General features: G+C 37.2%; 1 protein-coding gene across 4 annotated transcripts in view; it reads left to right on the top strand.

The window, feature by feature from the left end:
• LOC131075735 (pullulanase 1, chloroplastic) overlaps positions 1–13,496 on the top strand; it is a 356,768-nt gene that overhangs the window by 159,511 nt on the left and 183,761 nt on the right. For all 4 annotated transcript variants that reach the window (XR_009113252.1, XM_058012612.1, XM_058012613.2 and 1 more), the window contains 3 exons: positions 3,773–3,843; positions 4,066–4,158; positions 4,686–4,776. Coding sequence is in view for 3 of the 4 variants with exons in the window: in XM_058012612.1 (XP_057868595.1) it covers positions 3,773–3,843; positions 4,066–4,158; positions 4,686–4,776 (255 nt within the window). In the remaining variant the exon portion in view is untranslated. The remainder of the gene's footprint in view (positions 1–3,772; positions 3,844–4,065; positions 4,159–4,685; positions 4,777–13,496) is intronic.

The raw sequence follows: 13,496 nt of genomic DNA, 5'->3' as shown, positions 1-13,496 counted from the left end.
GTGTGTTCCTCAATTGGTTTTAGAGCCAGATACCTTTGTAAATAGAGCTTAAAAGCTTGGAGGTTGATCCTAATAGCAGACATGAGTGCTCTTGAAAGTCTTGCTACAAACAGAGCACTCTTATTCGATGGCTCTAATTATTCATTTTTGTGTGTTTGAATACAAGCCTATCTTATGTCTCCTGGTTTTGATGTTTGGAACAACATAGTATCCGGTTATACAATTCCTTCAAATCCTCCAACAAATGCTGATTGGAAGAGGGCTTTTGAAAGCAATGCTAAAGCAATGAATGCAATCTTATGTTGTTCATCAGAGAAAAAAATTGTGAAAGTCATGCATTGTGATACAACACATGCCATGTGTGAGTTAATCTAAAATGCATATGAAGGAGATGATAAGGTTAAAAAGGCCAAACTACAGACTCATAGGATGTAGTTCCAAAGTCTTAGGATGCAAGAAGAGAATGTTGTTGCTTATTTCTTGAAAGTTGATGAAGTTGTGAACTCTCTTAAGGGTCTAGGTGAAAAGATTGAAGACAATGTTGTTGTTCAGAAAATCTTAAGGTCTCTACCTTTAAAGTTTGATGCAAAAGTTTTAGCAATTGAAGAGATGGCAAATCTTGATAGGATGACTATTGAAAAGCTTCATGGTATTTTAACAGCCTATGATATAAGGACAAATTCTGATTCATCATCCAAAATGGAGACAACTTTGAAAGCCTTGAAGAAAGGAACAAATAAGGAACACGTGTCTAGTGAAAGTTTTGATGGAGAATCTAATTTTGAGGAGGCACACTTTATGAGGAAGCTAAATAAGGGTTCTGGCAAATATAAAGGCAAGCTGCCTTCCAAGTAAAATTTGGTATCAACATTCACTTTGCCATTTGAGTCTTACAATTTTTTTTTTTTTCAAAATTCTTGTTTTGTAGATATATTTGCTCCTTCACCTTAGATGTTCTAGATGCCATTAGATATGCTGATATAGAGTCTCCTAGTTTTGAAGAGATTTATGTGATGTTTGACAACATGTGTTGGTAGATAAAACCAAGCAATTCTTAACATGGATCCTAATCGAGGATTATATGAGGAGCCTAAGAGGTCCATTGTGATGTGGTAGTGGAACAATATGAAGACCTTTCTTTATAAGGTAGCCTTGTTCTAAATCCCAAATGGTATGCACCAAGGACATGGAGAGTGCTTCTTTATGATGATGAAGAGGTGAAAAAGGTTTAATGAAGGCCCTTCAAAAGGTGTATTCAAATGATGAGGCAACTTTACTTCAAATGCAATGGCTTGCCTTTGTTAATCTTTGTAGTCCAACTTTCAACAAACCAAAGGTGATGAAAGACAAAGATACATTAACTCAATTCGACTTTATTGGATGGTGGACATGGCATGGCAAGGATACACTAGAGTTGAGGATGCTTGCCATTTGCCTGTTTTCATAGGTTGCTAGTTCCTTTTCTATAGAGAGGAATTGGTCCACATACATCTTCATCTACTCTTCAATAGGATCAAGGCTACCTTTGGACAAATGAAGAAGTTGGTGGTAGCATAGTGCCTTGAGACTTTAGGATCGAAAAAATCTCAAGGATCAGTAGACTCAAGCTTTGAAGACAAATGTTGATCTTGATCATACCACACAAATTGTTGAGAAGCCACAAGAGGGATGTTGATCCCAATGATGCCACATAGATTGTTGAGGAGAAGGGACAAGAGGGATTGGTGGGTGTTTTATTGAATTAGACAGCCCCTAATATTGGCAGTGAATTAGATTTAGAGTTGGATTTTGATTTAGGTGGAGATGAGGCAAAGGCATATTAAAGATCTTAGATTGTGTAAATTTCGTCATTTATTTACTTGCATTGCGACCTTTCATTTCACTGTATTATGTATATGCACATTGGCAATGAAAACTCAAAATGATTGGACATTGAAAATTTGTAATTTACCTATCGACTCATGAATTCTTAATTCAGCTCTATTATTTCCTAATATTACTCTATAAAGTATATTATGAATACTTAAATTTCCCCTACCATACAAGAAATGCACCTCCCCATTTCCTACCATCCTAGTCCTAGAAATTTGGTGTATTAGAGCTTTGTATGGTTTAATGGGGTGTTGGCTTCCACATTGGCCTCAGATTTTCTCTCTTTTGCTGTGCACCATGTATCACCAAATAATTTTTCTTTTGACCAGTCTCTCAAGACATATCATTTTATAAAATTTAAGAAAAATTTATTCAACTGATGGTTTTTTTCATCTCTGTTTGAATGTTAAATTGTGTTTTTAGCAGAGTTTCGAGACTTTCCAGAGCCCGATAGGACTCGGCGAGTCCTGAGCTGGGTGACCCTGGATGAGTCTTAGGGATTTGGACTAGGGCTCATCCTAGTCTTGGGTGAGTTCTGGTGAGTCTCGAGACTTGCAAACTTAGCTTGAACCCAGCAAATCCTGATGCCTGGACTTGGCCATACTCAATTTGTTTTTAAATCTCAAAAAATGACAAAAACGGTCTTTTTTTGATGTTTTTCTCTGTATAGTTGGGTTTTTCTCACATCTAACACCTTGTGCAACTTATCATTGCTACCCCTCAAAACCATTAGCGCCTCCATTCCCAAACCCCCACTAGTTAATGGGACCTACCTTAGATGCCTTCATAGGAGGGATGCAGACTCCTTTGAGCCATAGATTTCTAGTTATTGTTTTTATATTTGTTTGGAGCATTTGATCTCATGGATTTCATATTCCATGAATATTGTATATATTTGACAATATTTATTTATCTAGGTGTGCTATTTCCTTCAACTATAATTTGCCTTTATAATTATGTGATCGATGTATCCCAGTGTATGTGATCAAATTAGCTTCTACTTGATGATGTTATTGTGTCTTTAAGGTTTATTTAATAAAGGGTGCATGAAACGAGTTTTAAATCCTTGAAATCTCTAAATTTCTTGGGTTTTTCACTTGTCAAGTCTTTGCTGAGTTTGCACTGAGTTTTTTTGCCGAGTTCTAAGTCCCGAGTTGAGTCACCCTCACCGAGTTCGCACCGAGTCCGAGTCTGAGTCTCGTTTCTATAATTTTTAGTGTTAAAATTTGAATAGAGTTTTGTTTCCTTGCATTACATTGGGAGGGCTCCTTTAGTCTCTAGAGATTAAATCATGGTAAAGTTTGTACAGCAATTCTTGGTTTCTTAGAGGAGCTCACCACTCAATCATTTTCGTACAACAAAGCAAAGTTTGAGAATCAACTGGCTATATCTAACAGTTTATTAACTGCATGCAATAGCCTTGGTTCTGGAGGTTACCTTTTCTGCAGCCTCTGCTCCCATAACTGAGACTGATAATAATAGGAAGACTGAAGCTTGATTTCAGGCTGAACCTGTAAATGCAAATTAAAAGGTGCTGAACAGATGACTAAATGGCTTTTGTTTATATGTATAAAATTCAACTTTATTTTCAAAATTATACAGCAACCCTTTTAGACTCATGCTATGCTTGTTTTGAAGTTGATTCTGTACCATTATGGTAGCAGCTCATATTATAGTTCTTCAGCTTGCTTCGAATTGCCTTAACATTTATTAAAATCAAATACTCATTCTACATATGTTTTCTTCAAAAGTGCTTTGATAAACTTTACATTACATTTCAGGGCCTTTAGCTGTAAGGGAAAACATTTATTCTTGTTGAATAATTGGCTTTTAGCAGTGCAATTTAATAGAGTTTTTTTTATAATTTTAGACTATTAAAAACTTATGTTTGTTCATGCAGGTGAGTGCAAGAAACACACTTGATAGGTTGTTGAAGCATGAAAATGGTGTAGATGGTTCTAAGATATACATGTGAGTGCAAGAAATTTAGGATGCTAAGTGAAGTTCGTTCTTGCATACAGATTAAATAATTGCCCAAAAATTGTCATGCAATAATATTAGATTTGTAATTCTATGTTTTTTTTTGCTATTGAAGAGTAGCATGTATTACTCGCTATGTTTTATTAGCATCATTAAATGCATATTTATTTGTACCGTACAATAGGATGTTTGTCACTAAGTTTTTCTTAACAGTTATGGAGAAGGATGGGATTTTGGCGAGGTTGCACATAATGGGCGTGGAATAAATGCATCCCAATCAAATCTTGCAGGGACAGGGATTGGGAGGTAAGCTTTTACAATTTTTATAGTTACTCTTATTTTTTCCTTGTTAATATTATTTTCAGTGTTGCAGATCAAGTGTGTTTTTTCTGTGAATTTATATTATCTGTTCAGATGTATAATATAATTTTATCTTATACCATCTTTAGTACCAATTTATTTGTCATTCCTGATGATGGTTTATCAAGATTTATTTGTCATATCATTAAGGTCGAGTTCAAACTTTTTTGCCAAGCTTTTAATATAGTGTTTACATCTTTTACTTTTGAAGTACTTGAACCTTTGCTTTTCTCACTCGTCTTGGTAAAAGACTCCAGTGAGAAGAGAAATAACGTTCAAATGTTTTCCAATTTTTTATATTAAATTCAAAATAGATAGAACCAAAACCATGCAAGGAAATCCTTGTTAGTAAATGTTCTAAAACCCTTATTTTTGCAAATTTCCTAATTGAGGATGGAAGTACTTATTTTATCAGAAAGGTTCAAATACATAGCATAAGGCAACTGAATGTCATGGGTGACTTCATGATGCAGTTTCAATGATCGCATACGTGACTCAGTCATTGGAGGTTCTCCATTTGGTCCTCATCTTCAACAAGGTTTTGTCACAGGCTTGTATTTGCAGGTAAATTATTTGCATTTGGTCAAGCCCATAGTTAGTTCTGTACTGTCAATCTACTGCATTGTAAACAATACTTTACCTCTTTGTAGAGAAAAATATGGAAATTCATAAATTAATATACTTCTAATCGTAAGGGAACATGAAATATCAAATGCTTCTCTCTTATCTTATTTTCAAGACTAATTTATTGGAAGTAACATCAAATATGTACTTATATCTTCTTAATGTTTAATGTAATCATCCTACATTTTTATTTTTAGTTCTGAATGGCCATTCTTGCATACTTCTTTACTTTGCCAACTGCATTTATTTTATGACTTGATCTAATCAGCTAGACTGGCCCTAAATTGCTTGAAATTTTTCTGTTGATCTTAAAATCATAAGATTAGTCAATGGCACTTGCTAGCAATTTGATTCGCATCTTTCAGTGTAACTCAAAACAGAAAAACATTTATAGTAAAATTGTTTTTCAAATAATAAGTAAAATCTCCCTTTTCAAAAACTGAAAGAAAAGTTAAGATTACTTACAATACAATTTGTAAAAGCTAGAACGTATAGGATCTTAAGCATGCAATACAAATACACATTAATTAAAAACCTATTACTTTTAGTTTTTTGTTCTCAGGTTAGGGCACAAGATGATTCAGCACATCTACACGAGAGATTTTATATTTTATCACGAACTGCTATAGAAAAAGATGTAACACAGTTATGAAGGCTTGCAATCTTTAGTTAAAGGCAGAGACTAAGCACCACAGGTAAAACAAGACTGAATAGGGATTGTAGTGATTTTTCACTATAAGGGGTAAAATCCTTTTATTGCATTCAAATTTCTGGTCAGTGTGGTTGATGCTTAAGGCAAAAGTTCATCGTCTTAACTTTTTTTGTAGTTTTGTGATGCATGGGTGTCAGTTAAGTAAGTTTTTGAGGTTTTCAGCAGTGTGTATCATCCCTGCATCCCATCATCTCGCATCTAACAACATGTAGGGATTTAGACTGCAACAGTAGACAAATTCTATGGGTGATCCCCACCATTGATTCACATTAGCCTACTAGGCCCATCACTTTTCCTTTAGCATCTAAGTTTTGCAAATGTTAGGGGCCATTTTTTACAGCTTTGTTCATGGGGTTTGGCAACAAATGCCATGTGGCATGCTCCTGGGGGTTCAAGGTAAAAAGATAGCAATCTTCTCCCACAAAGTAGCACAAGTTGTCTAATTAGTCACATTGCATCCCTTCTGTTGGCTTGTGAGGAATGGATCCCATTCTTTAGAGCTTTCACTTCCGAAGACTTTCAACAGTCAATTTTTGTTGCATGAGGCCTTCTAAGCATGATTAAAGGGTGTTTTTGAGTTGATTGGCAAGAAGTACCTTTCCTTACTGATCTAACATCATTTAGAGCTAAGGCATCACATCGAGCAAGAAACACAAACACTATGTCAAAGTTCCTTCATGGACTGAGGTATAGGGTAAATCAAATTTCACCCACCTCTCTAGTGCTGCCTGGACCTGTCAGTTTCAACTTGGTAGTCATGTGTGCAAACTTAAGAGTCAAAATTCAAGGGCAACCAGTGATAATGGTCCTTTATGGTCATTGATCTTTGTCTTAGCTGCTTATACTGCCCAACACCAATAGGGTTTCTCTTTGCCTCCAACCTTTGAAACTAAAATTCTTAGATATTGTAGGCAAATTCTATTGTGGTTGGGATTTTTCTATAAATAAGAGTTCTTGTGCCAATTTGTAGGTTAATTTTGTTTTGTATGTAGCACGAGATTTCATTTTCTTTGTGATTAGGCTCAAGGAGAACCTTTTATATGTGTCTTGAACATTTATTCTTTCATATTGTATGTTGTCGAACAATGTATTTTGAAATAATTAATATAAGTAGTTGAAATTCTAACAATCTTGATGCTTATTTTTTATGGATAAAATTGATTCATTCTTATGAATGTATTTTTGTTGTTTTGTTGCCTATAATTTGGTGACTTGCAAAGCCCTAAGAAAGATGGCACTAAGATATCTATTTAGTTTGAGCCTTTTATTTCCTATCATTTGCTTTGTGCATCACTCTCATTTTCCTCTTTACAATTTAGGCTTAGGCTAGGGTAGATAAATAGTTGACCTTTCAATCTTGGAGATTGATTTCTAAAGCAGTTCCATGTCTGCAAGTATTTCTATTGTTATACTCTATACATGGTGACTGATATAGAGTGCACCTAGCTAAAAAATAAACATAAACTAAGAATTAATTATGGAAGAGTTTAATAAAAAATGACAAGACTTACATTGGTAAAATCTGCAATACAAGGCTTGCATAAATTCTCAAATATTTAACACAAGACAAGTGTAAATAAAAAGTACAACACTCAATGAATAACAATATCAACAAGTGGAATACTTGGTGGATTTTTCTTTACATGGCTTGTAGGTACTTGTTGATGTGGGAAAAGTATGCTTCTCTTTCGGTCAACACAAAATAGAATGCTAAGTATCCTATCCTTTCTTGAATAAGGAAATCTCTAATGCTGTTCGGACTGATCAAAGGGGATAACCTCAAGGTTCCAACTGTTAGGTCTTGACTGCTCAAGATAACTCGGCGGTGATGTTGTTTTGTTGGTAAACATGATGGGGCTTACAAATGCTACAAGCTGGTTTGCATTTGATGATGCTTTGATTCTCCGATTGGGGAAACAAATAACAAATGGGATAGGGTTTAGGAATCCTAAGGATAATGATGATAAGAGTTGGTGCAGTGGGTAGGCAGATTTCACACAAACTAATCCCTGCTTGGCAAAAGATACACTCACAAATCCATAGGAATAGTGCTAGCTCCAAAGGAATAAAGGATTTTCAGACTGTAGATATTCATTCAAGCACCCAATTGGATGAAGCACAATTGGATGAAACACAATCTACTCATTTTTGGAACAATGGAGTTTCAAATTCAAGTGGTGATCAAATTTGGACTTGGAAGATTCATTGACAATCTTGGACATCTTCTTTGAGTACCTCAAGAGGTGTCTTCAGTAAAAGACATAATGGACTTGCTAATGAAGTTTGATTCCTCCACATTGCCCCCAAGAGCTACTCACAGTAAAATTGAAAAATTAGGAGTTGAACATTTGATATTAGTAAATGTGTTGAGGCCAGATTTAGATACATCTTGTTGTACCCGTTGTCATTTTATGACACCCTTGGCCCATTAGTGAGAACTGATCAGAGATATGTTCCATCGATCAGTTTTGTCCTAGTTGATAAAACGCCAAGTCCAAGAATAAAGAAAATGCTTAAGTATTCCTTTGTCATGGGTGGGACTTCGGGCTTTCTCCCTTCATCCTTGCATCTTGCCTTCAGTCCCTTGGGGTCCATTGGCCCACTCTTCTTCCCTTTTCCTAAAGGATAATCAGATTTCAAAATTTGGGGAACCAGTCTAACCCTTACCTTAAGGGTAAGCGTTAGCCTGTCTCCCAGAACCCCAAAACCTAAAATCCCTTGCTTTGTGGATTTCAGTATTCAGGGAACCAGTCTAACACTTACGCAAAGGGTAATCATTAGATTGTCTCCCTGAACCCTAAAATCCGAAATCCCTTCCTTTGTCAGATTTCGGGATTCAGGGAACTAGTTTAACCCTTACCCAAAGGGTAAGCATTAGCTTGTCTCCTTGAACCTGAAAACCCGAAATCGCTTCCTTTGTTAGGTTTCAGGATATGGAGAACCAATCTACCCCTTACCCAAAGGGTAAGCGTTAGCCTATCTCCCAAAATTTGAAAGCCGAAATCCCTTCCTTTGTCAGATTTCGGTATTTGGGGAACCAATTTAACTCTTAACCAAAGGGTAAGCATTAGCCTATCTTCTCAAACCTTGTAACTCGAAATCCCTTCCTTTGTCGGATTTTGGGATTTAGGGAACAAGTGTAACACTTACGCAAAGGGTAAGCGTTAGCCTATCTTCATGAACCCTGAAACCCAAAATCCTTTCCTGTGTCAGATTTCGGGATTCTGGGAACAAGTCTAACTATAATGTCCCCAATTTCTAGGACGTCATCCAGATGCACATTTTCACCCGTTAGCCGCCTCCGCAGGTGAATCCAGTGGTTAGGAGGTGATGGAGAGTGCAAGGAGGCGCATACTTAGCCAAAATTGGCCTTGGTCGCTCTAATTAGAGTGAACTTTATATTAAAATGTTATAAAGTTACTTTATGTGGAAAGAAAAAGCAACTTTATAAATGTCAATAAAGTAACTTTTTAAAAGTGCATTATATAAAGTTAATTATTTAAGTGGTTGGACTTGTTGTGACGTATTCACACATCGCCCCATTGCAAATGGGGGCCCCTACTTTTTTTGCTTTGTGGGGTTTTGCTTTCTAGGTTTTAGAGTTTTGTCTATTAGCCTTTGCTTTTCGAGTGTCGCTAGAGGGATCACTAGGATGGCAGGCTCTGCTTGAGCCAGGGTGAGTCCAAGGGGCCCCAGAATTAGGGTTTATTTGAAAGTCTTCCTTAGGGCTTGGTTTTTCTCTTATTGCTAATTGTGTCTTGCTTGGTGAGTGAGTATCATTCTTGAAGGTCCGAGCTAGGTCAAGTTGGTGAGGGATGAAGTCTGGAATGTCATCCTGATCTTCAAATGCCTTGAAATTTGGCTAAGTCTGGAATGTCTTGATCCTGAAATTTGGCTAAGTTTGGAATGTCCTGGTCCTGAAATTTAACTAAGTTTGGAAAACTGAAGAATCCTCCAAAAACTAGATTTTGCAATATAACTCCTCGAGGTCCAAAACCACTCTCAAACATCCTGACAGTATATATGGAATATAACTTATTTCTTCTTTCTTATACTTAAATGTTATATTCCATAAAATGATCCTGATGGAGAGACCAAAATGTCAAATTTCGCTCCTGACCCTTCCAAAGGGTTCAAAGCGAATTTTCGCTCCTGACCCTTCCAAAGGGTCCAGAGCGAAATTCACTATAAACCTCATTTGCTACCTTGTTTGAGCTTGAAACCTTGTTCCTTAGGTGGAAAATGATCTATGTTTGCCTCCAGAGAAGATTGAAGTTTGAAAAATGAGCAATCAAAGCCTAAATCAAGATTTTCGCTCTTGACCCTTCCAAAGGGTCCAGAGCGAAAATCTTCTTGGACCTCACTCTCTTCCTTGTTTGACCAAATTTTGATTTGGAAGGTATCTTGAAAGGAAGAATGGACGTGTTTGGCCTTTGGAAATGTTTGAAAGCATTGAAAAAATGTAGGATTTTAGCCAACAACATGAATTTCCCTCCTGACCCTTCCAAAGGGTCCAAAGCGAAATTCCTTACACACCTATTTTTTGACCTTGCTTAGACCACAAACCTTGTCCCTTGGGTGAAGAATGACGTTTAGCTACCTTCTAGAAAGGATTAGAGTTGAAAGGATAGAGGAAGAAAACTAAAAGTAATTTTCGCTCCTGACCCTTCCAAAGGGTCCAGAGTGAAAATCTCTATAGCTCTTATTTTCTTCCTAGTTTTGGCCAAGTGTTGGTTTCTAAGGCGCGTTGAAAGGTAAATTTATGTCTTCTTTCCTTGAGAAGTGGTGGAAATCAACTCAGAACATGGATTTCGCTCCTGACCCTTCCAAAGGGTCCAGAGCAAAATCCTCATTTACCCCCCTTTTTTTTGCCTAGACATTGAGAGGTGAAGTTTCCAAGCTAATTTGGTGGTGAGTGAGCTTGATTGTGGAGAGGAGAGTTGAGTTAGATCAATTTTGAAGATGGATTGGATGAAAGAGGTGAGAAATCAATCAAGAATATGGATTTCGCTCCTGACCCTTCCAAAGGGTCCAAAGCGAAATTCTTGGAAACTCATATTTTCTTCTTGGAGAGGGTCTAATTCTTGATTTTTATGGCATGGTTAGAAGGACTTTGATGTGTTCTTGCGTTTGAATATTGGATTGAGGCGATGGAGTACCCAAAACAAGCTCAAAATAGGAAATTCGCTCCTGACCCTTCCAAAGGGTCCAGAGTGAAAATCCTACAATCACCTACTTTCCTTGTAAGACAAGTCAAACTTTAGGTTTGTATAGCTTGGATGAGTTCGAGGAGACATATCCTTGCCCTTTTGAAGTTGATTAAGGTTGAAAGATGGAGGAATAAGCTCAAAACAAGTTTTTCGCTCCTGACCCTTCCAAAGGGTCCAGTGCGAAAAACCCTAAAACCATCCTTTTCTCCAAATTTTGAGTGAAGTCAGGCCTAGAATAGGGTGGGAGAAACTATTTGGAATGCCTTGGAAAGATTTTTGATCATTAAAAATGCAAATTTTGAGCTAAAAGGTGAATTTCGCTCCTAACCCTTCCAAAGGGTCCAGAGCGAAATTCTTCATCCACCTATTTCCTCCTTGTGTCAAGTCAATACTTGGAGTCCTAAGGCGTAGTTGAGGTTGAAATGATGTTACTTTGCCCTGCAAGATGAATTAAAGTGAAGGAAATGAAGAGTTGTGACCTAAAAGGTGAATTTCGCTCCTGACCCTTCCAAAGGGTCCAAAGCGAAATTCCCAAAATCACCTAGTTTGCCCATGGGGAAGGTTAACTTGTGGATTCCTAGCCTTTGGTGAGGAGAAGGATAGCGTATGCTTGCCTTAGAAGGCATTTTGGAGTAGAGACATGATGGAATTTGTCCAAAAATGCAAAATTCGCTCCTAACCCTTCCAAAGGGTCCAAAGCGAAATTCTTAAAACCTCCAATTTTGGCCCAAATTTACATCGAGCTTGGTGTTGGTTGAGAATGAGGATGTCCTTAGGCATGTATCTAAGCAAGTATGATCACAAGGTGAGAAGAATTTGAGCCAGGAATGCAAAATTCGCTCCTGACCCTTCCAAAGGGTCCAAGGCGAAATTCTTATGGAGCCTGTCCCTGGAAAAAGTCTTGAACTAACTTCATTTTAATATCTTTTGTTGATGATTTAAAGTAGGAAATACTTTTTTGAAATGAATTTATTATGTGTCCTTAATCATCTTTTGGTTTGTCTTGCAGTTAAAAGTAGACCAGGCCAAGACAAGGACGACCTTCTCCAGTCCAGCATCAATAGGGACGACCTTTTCGGTCTAGCATCATCAAGGACGACCCCTTCTAGTCCAGCATTTGAAGGAAAGCATCACCAAATTGAGCATCAACCAAGTGTCAGACAAGGTGGCATCCCAGTCATCACTCCTCTAGTCGGGTTGGTCCACCTTAGCATGTCTAGATTCAATGTACCTAACTCATCAAAGATGGCACAAACTTCGATGTACCTACCCTGGCTATCCATTGGTCGAATATTCCAGAGAAGACATGTGTCCAAATAATGCAATTATTTCATTGGTCAGAATTAAGTTTGTTGTAACAAACCCTAATTAGGGTTTTCATTGTAAAATCTCGGCCATTGATCTCAAATTGATCTAAGCCATTGAATTGTATTGTGGGCACTATATAAGCCCTGGCTCCTCATTTGTAAAGGCTAATAGTTAGTCAATAGTTAGAAGGTGAATAATTAGCTAATAGTGAATAGTCAGTTGATAGAGTAGCAATTAAAGTAGAATAGAAAGAGAAGGCAAAGATTGTTGCCAAGATGTTGTAAAAGACTTGTAAAAACTTCATTGAAGAAATGGTGAAATTTATGGGTCGATTCAACAATTTGCATGGTCTCTATACTTCTCAGATTTGATTTCATGTTATTAGATGAGTGGAAGAAATGTGTTTGACTGATGGTGAAATTTGTATATCCATACTACTAGCAGTTTGTTGATTGCAGACTTGCCCTGTGTAGTCAACTAGAATCATTCAGCTTAAGCTTAACTTCAATTGTCGCTTCTTCATTGACATGCATCAACTTGATGGTGTCTATGCCTGTAGTGATGATCTGAACATCATAAAGCTTTCCTCCGAAGATCGCACTAACCTTGTGGAGATGGTCCTGGGATGTCAAAACAAGACTTAGTTAGAATTTCATCAAAGGTCATTCATTGCTCCTACATTCTTAGTGTTAGAATTAGATCCTTCCCTCGCCCTCGTCCTTTTTTTTCCTTTTTTCAGAAAATTCTAGATTAGTGAAATCCTGTGTTCCAGCAATATTCAAAGCAAATCAGACGTTTAGTCATCAAGTGTAAGTCCCCTTGTGATTCCAGCAAAATCACATGATACCACAGAGAGCTTATCCACGAGTAGAGAACCTACATACAAGAACCTTGGAGTTGCTTCGACTGATCCTTCAGCGAGATCTTCAGCAGTCGAGAAACTTTGCTCAAGAGAGGATAAGGTACCTTTAGGTATTTTATTTTGTGTTTGGTCGTGTACAAAATACACATCAACAGGACCCCACCTTGCACACCCCCTAGGAAATAAGTTAATTTATTTTTAAAAGATGTTCATTAAGCATGAAGAGGAGACCCTCAAGCTGTGAGTAGCTGATGAGGGGAATATTCTTTTGGTTCCAAGTATCCATCTCCCAAAAGTGGCGTCTAGCGTTAGAGGAGATTAAAGGAGACACACGGGCATTCATTTTGACATATTGTGATTCATTTTTTACTTCTATTTTTTATTTGCAAAACTTTGCAACAGCAGGTAAAGCAATGGGAACTCAGAATTGAGAACGTAAACTCTCAATTTTGTTGTGGTTGGACGATACCCCAGCCATTTGCAGCACTTTGGTACCAAAAAAGGACATATATCTGATCATTGGAGGATCGAATCTAAGGAATTATGCTACAGTAAGCAAGGATATGAG

Source organism: Cryptomeria japonica, chromosome 1 (genome assembly GCF_030272615.1).
Source record: "Cryptomeria japonica chromosome 1, Sugi_1.0, whole genome shotgun sequence".
Classification (NCBI taxonomy): Eukaryota; Viridiplantae; Streptophyta; class Pinopsida; order Cupressales; family Cupressaceae; genus Cryptomeria; species Cryptomeria japonica.
This window is presented reverse-complemented; position numbering and strand designations above follow the sequence as displayed.